Source organism: Heterocephalus glaber, unplaced genomic scaffold (assembly GCF_053883595.1).
Source record: "Heterocephalus glaber isolate CG9 unplaced genomic scaffold, H.glaber_assembly_v1.0 deba00001543, whole genome shotgun sequence".
Lineage (NCBI taxonomy): Eukaryota > Metazoa > Chordata > Mammalia > Rodentia > Bathyergidae > Heterocephalus > Heterocephalus glaber.
In genome coordinates, this window is record NW_028258336.1 from 4,012,167 (window position 1) to 4,025,037 (window position 12,871).

Sequence of the window (12,871 nt, forward strand, 5' to 3'; positions counted from 1 at the left end):
GACATAACAGGAGTATCCAAGAACCACTTTTTCATATACATATATATTTAAAACATGTGTGTGTATATACACATATAGATACACAGGTAGACAGACAGGGGTAGCTGGATACCCGTCGGTAATGCATTCCGGAACTTGTGATGAGTGCCAAAACCCATGAATTGCAAACAAATTTTCCCCCCAAAGAAATAATGTGATTATAAATGATCTGTGAAAGCTCCTTAGAACTTTCACATTTTACTGGGCTAATATTAAGTAATGAGGTTGATTTGTAATACAGAATTTTAAAAGTAAAGAGACATGTATTTAAAAAGCAATTTTTTACATCTTCAATTCCTGGCCCAGTGCTGAAACATATTTTTTCCTGTCAAAATGTGACAAGTAGCAGGTAAGTTGACTTCTGAACCCAGAGAGGACTGAGGTATGCCTGTGTACACACACACACATATACACACACACACACACTCTCACACAAATAACACAGAAAATAAACATCACCTAAAAATTGGGGATTTACAGGCTTTTCATATCACTAAAGGCAGAAAATGGAAACTGTGTACAAAAATATAATGAAGGTATAATTTAGTATGCCTAAAATAAAGCAGACTCTCAGTGCTCAAATGGTAAGTGCTCAAATGAAAATAGAAATACAATGATTTATCAAAACAAGATACTATTTAAGGCATTATTGTTACTTTAAAAAAAAATAGGTAATTTATATCCCATAAATCCATTGCTTTTAAAAACAACCACAGACCCACATTTCCATTTAAGAAATACAATTTTCTGCATAAATTTAGGAAGAGCTTGGGTAAAATGATAAAGAAACAAGCAACATAATGGAAAATCACGTTAGTTTGAACAGTTAGTAATAAGTAATTTGACGTTTGAAAATAAAGACAAGAATTTAGTGCTAAGGTTGTGGACATTATTACATAAAATATATAAGCGAATGCTTACTGTAAATAGAAAATTGAAAAAAAGATTTTAGCCAACTTGGAAAAACTTGCTTTTCTTCTCCTTTCATTTATCAAAAGGCCCTCTTTACCTGATCCAGAATTAAAACTAAAACCACTGCCTATACATCTGAAAATGAATTTTATAGTCTACTTAAATAATTGAAGGACAGGAGGGTATTCTACAGCAAATTGTTTAAAGTCCCAGTTATTTTAAATAAGCTTAACATGCTTCTTTTAAAAACACCTTAAGAAAAAAACACTAACACTGTGCACAGAATTGTTTCAACATGACAAGTGAACCTTTGATCTAATTTTTCCTACATAAGACAATTGATATAAAAATATATTCAAATTATTTAGTTTTTTCTGAATTCACATAGGTGATATTCACAACTAACTGTTTTTCCACTATGTTTTGTAGATAGATTATTAGGCAGAGTCAAAAAGTGGTAAGAAAAGGATATAAATTTATAATAAAAAAATCAAATTACCACAGAATTGAGGTCACTCTAATGGAAAAATAAAAAAGAATAATTAGAAAAATCAGAGTTAAATGTTAAAGAAAAAGAATAACTTAAAATGCATTTCTGCATTTTTTAACTTACTAAGACAGATTAGTAAACAAGAAAGTAAACAGGAAGCAACATAAAGAAATATGACAAATTGCTTCTCTAAAAGGTGAAACTTCTAAGATTAAATGACAATGGAATAGAGAAGAATACTACAGCTGAATACTCAAAGAGAAGAAAGTAGTGAAGGGTGTATTTTGGGGCAGTTACCTATATGCCTTACTAGTTCTCTAAATTCTTTGCTATATTGTAATTCTTCATAAATAATTGGAATGGATATATACTATTCCCAGACTGAGAATAGACATATATTATACAGCTTTTCTTACATTTATATAATAATGGAATCCTTTCTAAAAAGAGTTATCTTGAGTGATTAGAGTTCCCTGGACCACATTTCCAGAAATGCTGGACTAGACCACATTAGACAATTGAAGGTTTGCCTTTCTGTTTATAGATTTCAGTCTTTTTATATTTTAATCTACTTATTTATCAAGGGCAATGTCAAGTGTGACCTCCTTCATTAAGTTCATAGTTGAAAATAATTTTCTACCTGTGTTCCCACAACATGAGTACAAGTCACAATTTGGTGTGCATGTAATGTTAATATTGTAGTTATGTCAATCTCCAATGGATGAAAGTTCTCTGAGGAATGAGAACATGAATCTTGGCTTTTTTCACATATTAGTAGCATTATCAAACACAACATCAAAAACATGTTTGAGATGTATATGAGGCTACGAAGAGTTGTTACATGATCACTATAGCAGAGTAATGAGAGAATCTGCTTCGTACTACTGGCTTAGCACCATTTGTTTTCCTGACAGGTAATATTGAGAATCTCAGAGACCCTAAATGTTATTTGTTCACTCTTGGTTTTTAAAGACATACTTATTTTCTAAAGTTCAGAATTTTAGTAAGCATTTTTTAGTTGAAGTTTGTGGGGCAAGTTTAAAGATTATATTGAAATATAATATTAACTGAAAAAGGTAACAAACAAAATAGTCACTATGATTATCAAAACAGAATGTTATATATAAATGTATAAAGACTAAAAGAATATAGATAGATTAATGTAAAAATTACTTGGTGTGGTGGAAATGTGGTTTTTTTTCTTCAAGGACAGCATGTCACTTCTGTAATATTTAAGAATAACTAGCCATTTGAAAAACTATTTGCAAATCACTCTGAATATTAGTATTTAAAACACTACTTACAGATATGTATATGTCCTATATTTTTAACATAGAAAACCTAATGCAGTTTTAATATGTTCCTCCCAGGTACCAATTACAGAAAATCACCCTCACAATCCCCTTTGCTTTTAAATGTCTTAATATATATGTTCTAACAGAATAGTTAACATTCTTCCCTCATACTATAAATGAAACCCTTTTCAGCAAAATGATAAATTAGACCATTTAATATTCACCAGAGTGAACAGCTATATTAATCAACAATATGTTACTAATAACAAAAAAGGTAAAATGAAGATGTAGTATTCCAAATCACCAATCCTCAAATAAAAACATCAACTCTTTAACCATCCAGTAATCTCTCTGTACCCTCTCATCAAATATGTATGCTCTTCACAATGTACTTAACATTCCACATCATTTGTAATTCTGTTTTGGAATGCCTTCATCACTCTGACACTTGTGTGTTCACAACATGTATTCCTTCTAGACCTCAATGCAGTTCTGCTTTCTCTTCCATGCAGTTTTTATAGATCTCTCCAAGTTCTCATTCTAAGAGCTTTTTTGTGTGTTGGTACTGGAAATCGAACTCAGGACCCTGTGTTTGCAGGCAGGCCCAGCGCCACTGAGCTACATCCCTGGCTCATGCCAAGATCTTGTAGTTCATGTTTTTTTATATCATTCTCAAGACTCACTGTGTACTGTCCTGGGTAATTTTATTACCATATGCATTTTTATTTTCTTCTAATAGGTCTTGGCTTCACAATAGGTTCCTTCATTTTGACAGCTAAGTAACTCTAGTTGTTAATACAAACTTTGCACTGAATGAAATCTCAAGTGCTGATGGGTAAAACTACCTATTGAATTTGACACATGACTGCAAATTTTTGATTATATGGTTTCAAAGTAATAGAGATATAATTTTCTTCCAAAAATACTATATTTGAATATTTTTGAATTTGTCACTGTGGCATGAAACATAAGTTTTGGAGACAAAGGGGCTGTCAAGAGATCTGATTTGCTGGGCATGGTGGTGCAGGCCTGTAATCCAGCACTCAGGAGGCTGAGGTAGGAGGATTGTGACTTGGAGGCCAGTGTAAGATACAGAATGAGTTTAAGGTCAGCCTGAACTATGAAGCAAGCCTCAGCTAACAAAACAAAACAAAACAAAACTCATTTTCTATAGCTCTAGAATATAGATTTGGGGGAAAAAATTCCAAACAATAAATACTTTTTTCTACGTCTGCTTTATCTCTTTTGTTAAGATGCAAGATAGCTTATTTTCTTTTTTTATTTTTTTCTAGTGCTGGAAATTGAATTTAGGGCCTTGCCAGGCAGATGTGGCATCATTGAGCTACATCCCCGTTGATTATCTTCTATTCTAAAAGGGATTTTTTCTCTATTTTTGCCAATGTTGGGTCTCACAAGGAGATTTTCAAGCCATTTAGCAGACTCAACAACCTAACTCTGGCTAGCACACTGACTTCCTAGGAAAAAATTTAATGTACTGAGCTTCACTTGTCACTGTTTTTCCCTCAGAATATTAAATCTAGCTTTATGACTTCAATTTCTGTAATATATGAAAACAGTGTAAAAATTCAACAGATTGTGTTTTTAAGCAATAACAACACCATTAAATGAAGGTCATTTAATGAAAGAGGTGAATGCCTTATAATGCTAACAATGAGAACAGAAATCAAAACATACTGATTACATGTAGGTTGAAGATAGCAGATTAAAATGAAATTACTAAAATTTAATTATTTATAATTGAAATTTGTGCTCATTTTTCTTCACAATCATATCAGAAATTTATTTCATTATGGTAAGAAATGTAACATCTCATGTTTTTAGATTATTAACATTTAATATTATTTAGATTAATAACACTTAATTTAGAATCCCATTCAATGCCCAATACTTACCTCTGCATTATAAAATTTAGTTTTCACATCCAATGGTTTGAGAACCTGGGTAGATAAAGCATATTAATCAGGAAATTCCTATAATTTGACTATTAATCTTTGTTGATTTGTTTCAGATGACAGGCTTAAATTTGTTTTTTTTTTTTTTTGGTACCAGGGATTGAACTCGGGACCTTGTGCTTACAAGGCAGCCGCTGGAACCACTGAGCTAAATCCCCGGCTGACAGGCTTAAATTTGTCAAAGCTATTTTCCAATTTAATTATTAAAAGACTTTTTAATGGGTATGCAATATACTTGGGCAAAAAAGAAACCCTAAATGAACTTTTTTTGAAAAAGACTATCATCATTTCTGGATTGGGTGATAGTTACATGGGTGCTGTCTCCTAATATTTTATTAAACATATTTTACATATTTTATATGCATATTTCATAAAAACTTCAAAAATCAAATGTTTTATTTTGTTTTAAAAGGCATTCATATTACCGATGCAGCAAAAGACCAGTGAAGTTATTTTCCTATTGACAGTACTTTTTTTCCCACTTTTAGAGTAATGAAAAAAATACATATGTAGCTTCATATGTAGATCTATAAGTATATTGCTATATGTGATATTCTTTTTTTTGGAGACAAGGTCTCTCTGTATAGATCAGGCTGGTCTTGAATTCACTATGTAGCCCCAGGCAACCCTCCTGCCTCAATCTCCTGAGTGCTGGGATTACAGGTGTGCACCACCACATCGGCTATATGTGGAATTCTTATATTAACACTTATACATACATTAGTTAAACCAGAGGTTTTGATGAGTGTTAAATATCATGTCTTAATACAAAATAGTATCTAAAATTCCAGTGATTAAAAAAATAAAATAAAATTCTAGTGATTCATGGAGTCCTTCAAATGAAAGTTTGATTTACTAACCCCAGAAAATAATCTTTCATTTAAATATTTCTTTAGAAATTTAATTCTATGTACCCACTTCTTACCTGGGCTTTAGGCTTATCCCTGGTTCTAAAAGTTTTGTCTGCTTTGCTATGCTATGAAAACAAGATAATTTTAAACTTCCAGTAAAAATTCATTTGATTTCAACAATATTACACTGGAGATGAAAATTTTTTTATTTTAACTTAATTTTAGTCTGATATATTGGGTGTGATGTACACCTGTAATTTCAGCACTTGAGAGACTGAGGCAGGAGGACTACCTGGAGTTTGAGGCCAGCCAAGGCTACATAGTGAGTTCAAGACCAATGTAGCGGGACCCTGTCTCAACCCCTGCCATCTTGGGCTGGGATGCAGCTCAGCAGCACAGTATCTGACTGGCAAGTGCGAGGCCCTGAGTACAATTTCTGGTAACAAGAAAAAAAAAAAGAAAGAACAACCCAACACCCCCCAAAAATTTAGTCTGACATTGGATTACTAGTAATATGATGAATCCATGTAATGAGGTATTTGGTTCATTTGGAGCTTGTTTTACTCACAGAGAGACAGGAATAACTATACTTTCAAGAAAATAAAAGGAATCTAAAAGCTATTAATCATTGCCATATTCAGTACCTGAAATTTGAAGAATTTTCTAAAATACATTTTTTCTCCACCCTGAGTTGTATAACTCACGGCACATACCAAGCTGAAACAGAAAGATATCTTAATGATTTGCAGTCAATTTCAATTTCATTTTTCAGTAGTAAATACAACACATTTCAATTTCATTGACAAATGCGGAAAAAATTTCTTATCTATGATGTAAAACTGTAGCCAAATGAGATTAGAGCAGGAAAAATAATTCCAGTAGATATGGATATAAATACATGAACAAGAAAGCTTTTGACTAGTAAAATGAGATAGAATTTTTGGAATAGGAATAGCCATGTAGTTGAATGTAAAAGTAAGTTCATCTAAGGTAGATTTTTAAAGAAAATTTTAGGACAGACTTCTTAATATAAATACATTGGAAAAATCATTTAAGAAACCTTAAATTGAATACACAGAAAACACTAAAACAATTAACAGAAAACAAACTTGGATAAAATGCTAGGGGTTGTATGGGTGTATGGAATTTGGAAAACAATTTTTTGGTAAAGGGCCTTTAAAAGAGCAGATCCATGCTAAGTAATTATAAGGAGGTATTTATTATTGTTATTTATAACAGCAAAAAATTAAAAATAATCTAGGTGTCCAACATTAGGTAAACAAAGCACACACTACAAATGTGTAAGATGCAGTCACTGAGAAAGTCATGTTCTCAAATGTACTGATATGGCAAAATGGTCACAGTGAATTGAAAAGGATAAAACCATAAAAGTAATATAATCAAAATTTTATAAAACATTAAATTATATATACTGTATTTGTTGTGTATGTGCATATAAAAAGATCAGAAGGAAAGATATTAACATTGTAGTTGTTGTTGTACTAAGTGGTAACATTATTAGGTACTTTAATTTCCCCTTAACATTTGTGCCTGGTAGTAATCTAGGGGAACTAGAGGTATGTTGATCAAAACACTACCTGTTCTCTAAGTGCTCACAGTAAGAAGTACTGGAGGTTTTGAAAGTATATTCAAATTTGAGTTCTCTGTCCAGTAAATGAGCTGTTTAGTGTTCTAAGAGTATCAGCTCCGGGGTCTGGGGATGTAGCTCAGTGGCGCCATTGCCTGCCTGGCAAATGCAAGATCCTGAGTTTGATCCCTGGTACTGGCACACAAAAAAAGTATAAGCTCTGTAAATGAGGATTTTATACATTTATTATTATGTCAGTAAATTCAACAAATACTGACCACTGTTCTCTGTTAGGTCCTGGGGATATAGCAGGCTTCATGAACCTCACATTTTAATGGGGAAGGCAGCACTCAGTAACTAATTGGAAATATAAAATCAGTAACTAATTGGAAATATAAAATCAGTAACTAATTGGAAATATAAAAGATACAAACAACTTTTAAGTTGTAGGTACTTTACAAAAGTTAGGAAAGCCTCTTTGAGAAAGTCATGCTGCTGCTGAGATATGAAAAAAGTTAAATGGGGCTGGGGATTTAACTCAGTGGCACTGTGCCTGCCTCACAAGCACAAGGTCCTGAGTTCGATCCCTGGTACCAAAAAAAAGAAAAAGGTAAATGTAAATTATGTAAAATGCCATAGGCATTCCTCTGTATGGGAATATATTTCAAGCTAAACAGTTGGGAGATAACAAAAGTCCAACATAACTGCTGAGAGAAAGGAAAATATGACAAAAGGTTAGTAAGAATTAGGCTGAAGGAGAGCTTTGAAAAATATATACAAAGCCAGAATTTCCAAAAGGCAATAGGAGGTCACCAAAAAGGTAAATGACTTACCCAAGATCATGTAATTATGATATCTTGGAAATCTGAACTCCAGGAATGTTTAACTCTGAAGCTCAGATCAATTACAGGAAAAAAAAAAAGGTGTATATATATACTGTACAGTAAAAATTACCTATAGCAGAGCTTTCCCCCAAAATTAATTGATCAAAAAATTAGCTATTATTTGTACTTAATATATTACCTACGTTATATGCTGTAATGGACACAAAAAAGAGAAGCAAGAGATGATAGTGGAGATAAAGCAAAGGAGATAACATATTTGTCTTTCTTACTCCAAGAAAAACAGAGCACTCATATTTAAATACATAACCAGGCCAGGAATATAAAATACAAAGTTTGAGACTGTTTTTCACATCTTGTCTTAACTTTGGTTCTGTATTTCTGATTTCCCAAGCAGTGTAAGTACTCAATTAAATATAACACCAAAAAAATTGTCAATTTAAAAACAAATGCTATGAAGAGCAGTTGCTGGCATTTTAAAAAGTAATAAAATATTCTTTTAGTCAGTGTTGAGTTTTAAACATTGACTGGGCTTTTAATTTTCAGATAAGATTGTTGATGCAAAAATTAAACTGGCCAGGGATTTAGCTCAGTGGTTTCGCCGCCTGCCTTGCAAGCGCAAGGGCCCGAATTTGATCCCTGGTACCAAAAAAACAAAACAAAACAAAAATTAAACTAACTACGTAATGCTAAGTTTGATTTATTTTTCCTATAAAACAAACATTTTGTTTAAAATTTGTTTCTAATAAACATATAAAAATAGAAAATAAAATTCCTTTTGAAGTGAATTCTTGGGTATAAGGATAAGTAGACAACAAGAATGTCAAGTAAAGGCATAAGTGACAGTCTTTGAGAACAGCTAAAATTAATCCTTACATATGTGTTCCAATTTCCTTTACTTCGTGGTGTATGACATCATCAATACAACAATCAGGTTTAAGTTCAGCCACTGCAGCATTGGAAGCTGAAAGATTTAAACGCTGAGAACTTGTCTGAAGATCAGCCTTGAAAGAAAGGGGGGAAGAGATCCAAATGAGATTGGTTATTATAGAGTATGGATGGTTTTGGTTTGAAAGAATAGGGGGGATAAGAACAAGGAAGTAGGAATGAAAGGAGAGCAATACTTTTCTGTGTAAACCTTTCTGTATAGTTCTGATGCTTAGACCTATGGCAGTGCCCCCCCACAAAGAAATAATTAACCTGCAAGAATTTAAAATGGAATGGATAGTTAATATATGAACCTAACTATTACAAATGAGAAACACAAGTACAGTAAGGGAAAGAGAAAGAAAAAAAAAGAATTAATCTAAGTAAATTTAGAACATAAAATCCTGGCTGTAGTCTCAGTCAAAAGACAAAAACGGTATACAAATATTGTGCTCAATTGTTGTATTTGTTTTCATACGGGTTGAGGTAACAGTTCTGAAACTGTTGTATTAGAACTAAACAAAAAAATAAGGAAATGAGGAATGTTGCAAATGAAACGTTTGGTGTTACATTAGAATCATATAGTTTGAACATATAGTTTTAAAATATATATGCAGATGAATTTTACCAGAACAGATTAATGTATGTGTGTATAACACTGAAAGATAAGTAATCATTTAAAGCAATATTAGATGCCAGAGACAAATTAATTTATTCATAGAGAATGACAGTAATATCACCAATAAAATACTACTTTCTCTAAAGTAGCACTTTCTCCTTGCCCAGTTATTCTCATTATATTCCCTATTTCCTTTTGATCATCTATTACTTTGTCTTAAACAGTAGTCTCTTTTCATCTTAGCTACTATCGCATTCAACTGTTACTTCCTTTGAAATATTTATCATAATGTATAATTACCTCATTTATGATTTTGTTCACTTGTTTCTTTCTGTCTTTCCTACTAGAAAGGGCAATGCAAGTAAGTAGTATTATCCCTACTTTATATACAACGAAAAAAAGGCACAGAAAAGTAACAGCTTCCCCAAAGTTATACAACTAGTAGGTAATGAAGCGGAGGTTCAAAATTTCTTAAGCAGTTTCAAAATTAAAGAGGAAAAAACTAAAAAAAGGAAATATCCAACCCAAAGGTTTTTCTGTCCAAAATGGTCTCTCAGTTTCTTACATCAAGTTCTTCTATCCCATTTTCTGTTAACATTAATCAAAATTGTGATGCAATTTACATATGGCCAAATGCTTTTGCCTTTATCTTTTCTGACTATTATAAATAGTGCTGTATTGAATATTTATTTGCAAATGACCAACCATATGCCAGTGCCTGTTCTAGGAGTTAGATATCTCAGTGAAAAGAAGATTAAAATTCCTACCCTGTTTTTATCTCTGGAAAGGAAGTGAGGAAGACAACTGACACTATACAAAGACTATTACAGGATGTTAGCAACTAGTAAATGTCTTGGGAGAAAAATGGCAGAATAAAGTGATAATGAAGGGCTGGCTTGGGATAAGCAATGTAGTTTAAATTGCATGGTAGGCTTTACTTTGTAAACTGATTTTGGAAAGAATAAGATTTATAAAATGGAAACAAAGTCTATGTAAATAGGGAAGGGTGGAGAGGGTGAAGGGCGCACAGGTAATGGGGAAAAAATAAGACCCAAAATACATCATGTACAGGTACAAGCACCCAATGATAAATGTAAATGTATTGTTTACCTAAAATGTACCAATAAAAGAATTTAAGCAAAAAAAAAAAAAGAAAAAAAAGAGTAAGATTTATACAGGCAGGGCCAGGGATGTGGCTCAGTGGCACTGCGCCTGCCTGGTAAGTGCAAGATACTGAGTTCCACCCCCAGTACCACCGGAAAAAAAAAAAAAAAGATTTACACAGGCAGAGAGGAAAAGAGAAAGGGGGGATTATTTCAAGTAAGATGAATAAAGCTGGGAAAACATAACTGTGAAAGCTCAAGATGTCTTTAGAAGCCATGGAGCTCTTGGTATACTTAAGGGGTTCATGTCCATGAGTAGAGGAAAAAAAAAAAACATCTAGACTAAGCTTCAAGACAACAGAGAAGCCTTTATATAACCACAGTATGTAGAATCATGCCTGGCATACATGTTTGTTGAATGCATGTTTGAATGATTAGTTTAGACCAGTGATTCTCCAAATATGGTTCTCAGGCCAACAGAGTCAGTGTCACCAGGGAATATGTGAGAAATGTAAATTTCTGGGAACTATGCCAGATCAAATGAATTGGAAACTCTGGGAATGGAGCCCTGGGGGTTTAAACCAGATGATTTTGATGACTTCTAAAGGTTGTGAACCACTGGTATAGACCATAAGAATTATTATTTTTAAAAGTTTATAGTACACTAATTACACAGTATTTTCTCAATAGAATCCATTTCGTTTGGTAGCATGCTAAGGTTTTCAGACTTGCTTCTGAGAATTTTTTTTGTGGTAGTGGGGACTGAACCCAGGTCCTTCATTTTACACTGAGCTACCCACAGAGCCCTTTTGTATTGTTTTATCTTGAGACAAGGTCTTGCTAAGTTGTTCTTGAACTTGTGATCTTCCTGCCTCACCTCAGATTGCTGGGATTACAGGAGTGTTCTCCATGCTCAATTGAGATTTTTTTTTTATTAAGATGACAATAAAGAAATAAAAACTTCAGATCATAGTCTACTTCCACAATTTCAAAGTTCAAAGAATAAAAAATAAAAGTTTTTTGATGGCAGAACTCTGGTTATCCAAAGAATAACTGCGAATCTTCCAAGATATCCTCAGGAAAATAAAAACAACAAACAAAATTATACAAAACTTTTATGTCAGCATAACTAGAAGGCAGCAAACATCCAAATTTCATATTACAGGCAAGCAGAAAAATATCAAACTGTCATGCTTTTGCCATGGCTATATAATTAAGAAATCTACTTCATCCAACAAAAATCCAAATAAAAAATGGGGAAAATGGGAAAGGGAAAGAGGAAAATAGCACAACCAACAGGTCCTATAGTAAGAAGCTAAGTAAGAACACAGGTAAGTGGGAAGGCAGGTATTTTGCATTATAAAAGGAAGAAATATTGGGGGTGGGTATATGCAAAGGGAAGTAATCCCAATGCTCTGGGAGGCGGAGGCAGGAGGATCCCTGTGAGTTCCAGGCCAGCTTGGGCTACATATTGAGTTCAAGGACAGCGTGAACTACATAACAAAACCCTGTCTCAAAAAACCACAACAATCGCAAGGACCCTAGTTCGATCCCTGGTATCAAAAAAAAAACCCACAGCAAGTTTATGTTCATACCACCCTGAATGTACCTGATCTTGTCTGATCTCAGAAGCTAAGCAAGGTCAGGCCTGGTTAGTACTTTGATGGGAGAAAGAAGAAGTAGGAAAAAAAGCCACAGCAAATACGACATATTGTACTTAATAACTGTAATATGAAATAATGTGACATCAATGAAACCAGGCACATCAAACTTATCAATACCCTTATCTACTCTCATTAAATGAATTTTGTTTGCTGTTACAAGATCCCATACATATCCCTGTGTCTCTGCCTGATTACTATGTTCTCTACATCTTAGTATTCTTTGAAGATTTTCTTGCATTTCCTCTTCTCCAATAAGTCTTCTGACTGATACAATCTAGTATATATACTGCCTGAGCACCTGACCGATCGATACAGTCTGCAGTGATTTTTCCCCGACTCTTTCAAATATTATGTTAACCACACATATTACAAAACTGTTTACTTCTCACTAGTCATCTTTTTTATCCAAGCTATCATAAACCTTGAGAATAAGGAAATTTGTTTCTATGTAAGTATTTTATGCCTTTAGGCATCTTTCAATGTTCATCAGTGACAATTAAAAATTCCAGCATCAAACACGCATTTTAAACCAGGAGTGGTGACAAACATGAGTAATCCCAGCTGCTTA

At 33.2% G+C, this 12,871-nt stretch overlaps 1 protein-coding gene across 4 annotated transcripts in view; it reads right to left on the minus strand.

Moving 5' to 3' along the window:
• The window catches only part of Trappc13 (trafficking protein particle complex subunit 13), a 35,906-nt gene that overhangs the window by 9,760 nt on the left and 13,275 nt on the right, over positions 1 to 12,871 (minus strand). For 2 of the 4 annotated variants that reach the window (XM_004862868.4, XM_087189551.1), the window contains exons 5-8: positions 8,867 to 8,994; positions 6,205 to 6,277; positions 4,650 to 4,694; positions 1,451 to 1,468 (exon numbers count right to left, since the gene is read on the minus strand). In XM_004862868.4, the coding sequence (XP_004862925.1) occupies positions 1,451 to 1,468; positions 4,650 to 4,694; positions 6,205 to 6,277; positions 8,867 to 8,994 (264 nt within the window). The remainder of the gene's footprint in view (positions 1 to 1,450; positions 1,469 to 4,649; positions 4,695 to 6,204; positions 6,278 to 8,866; positions 8,995 to 12,871) is intronic. The other 2 variants (XM_004862869.4, XM_087189552.1) reach the window with 1 other exon arrangement.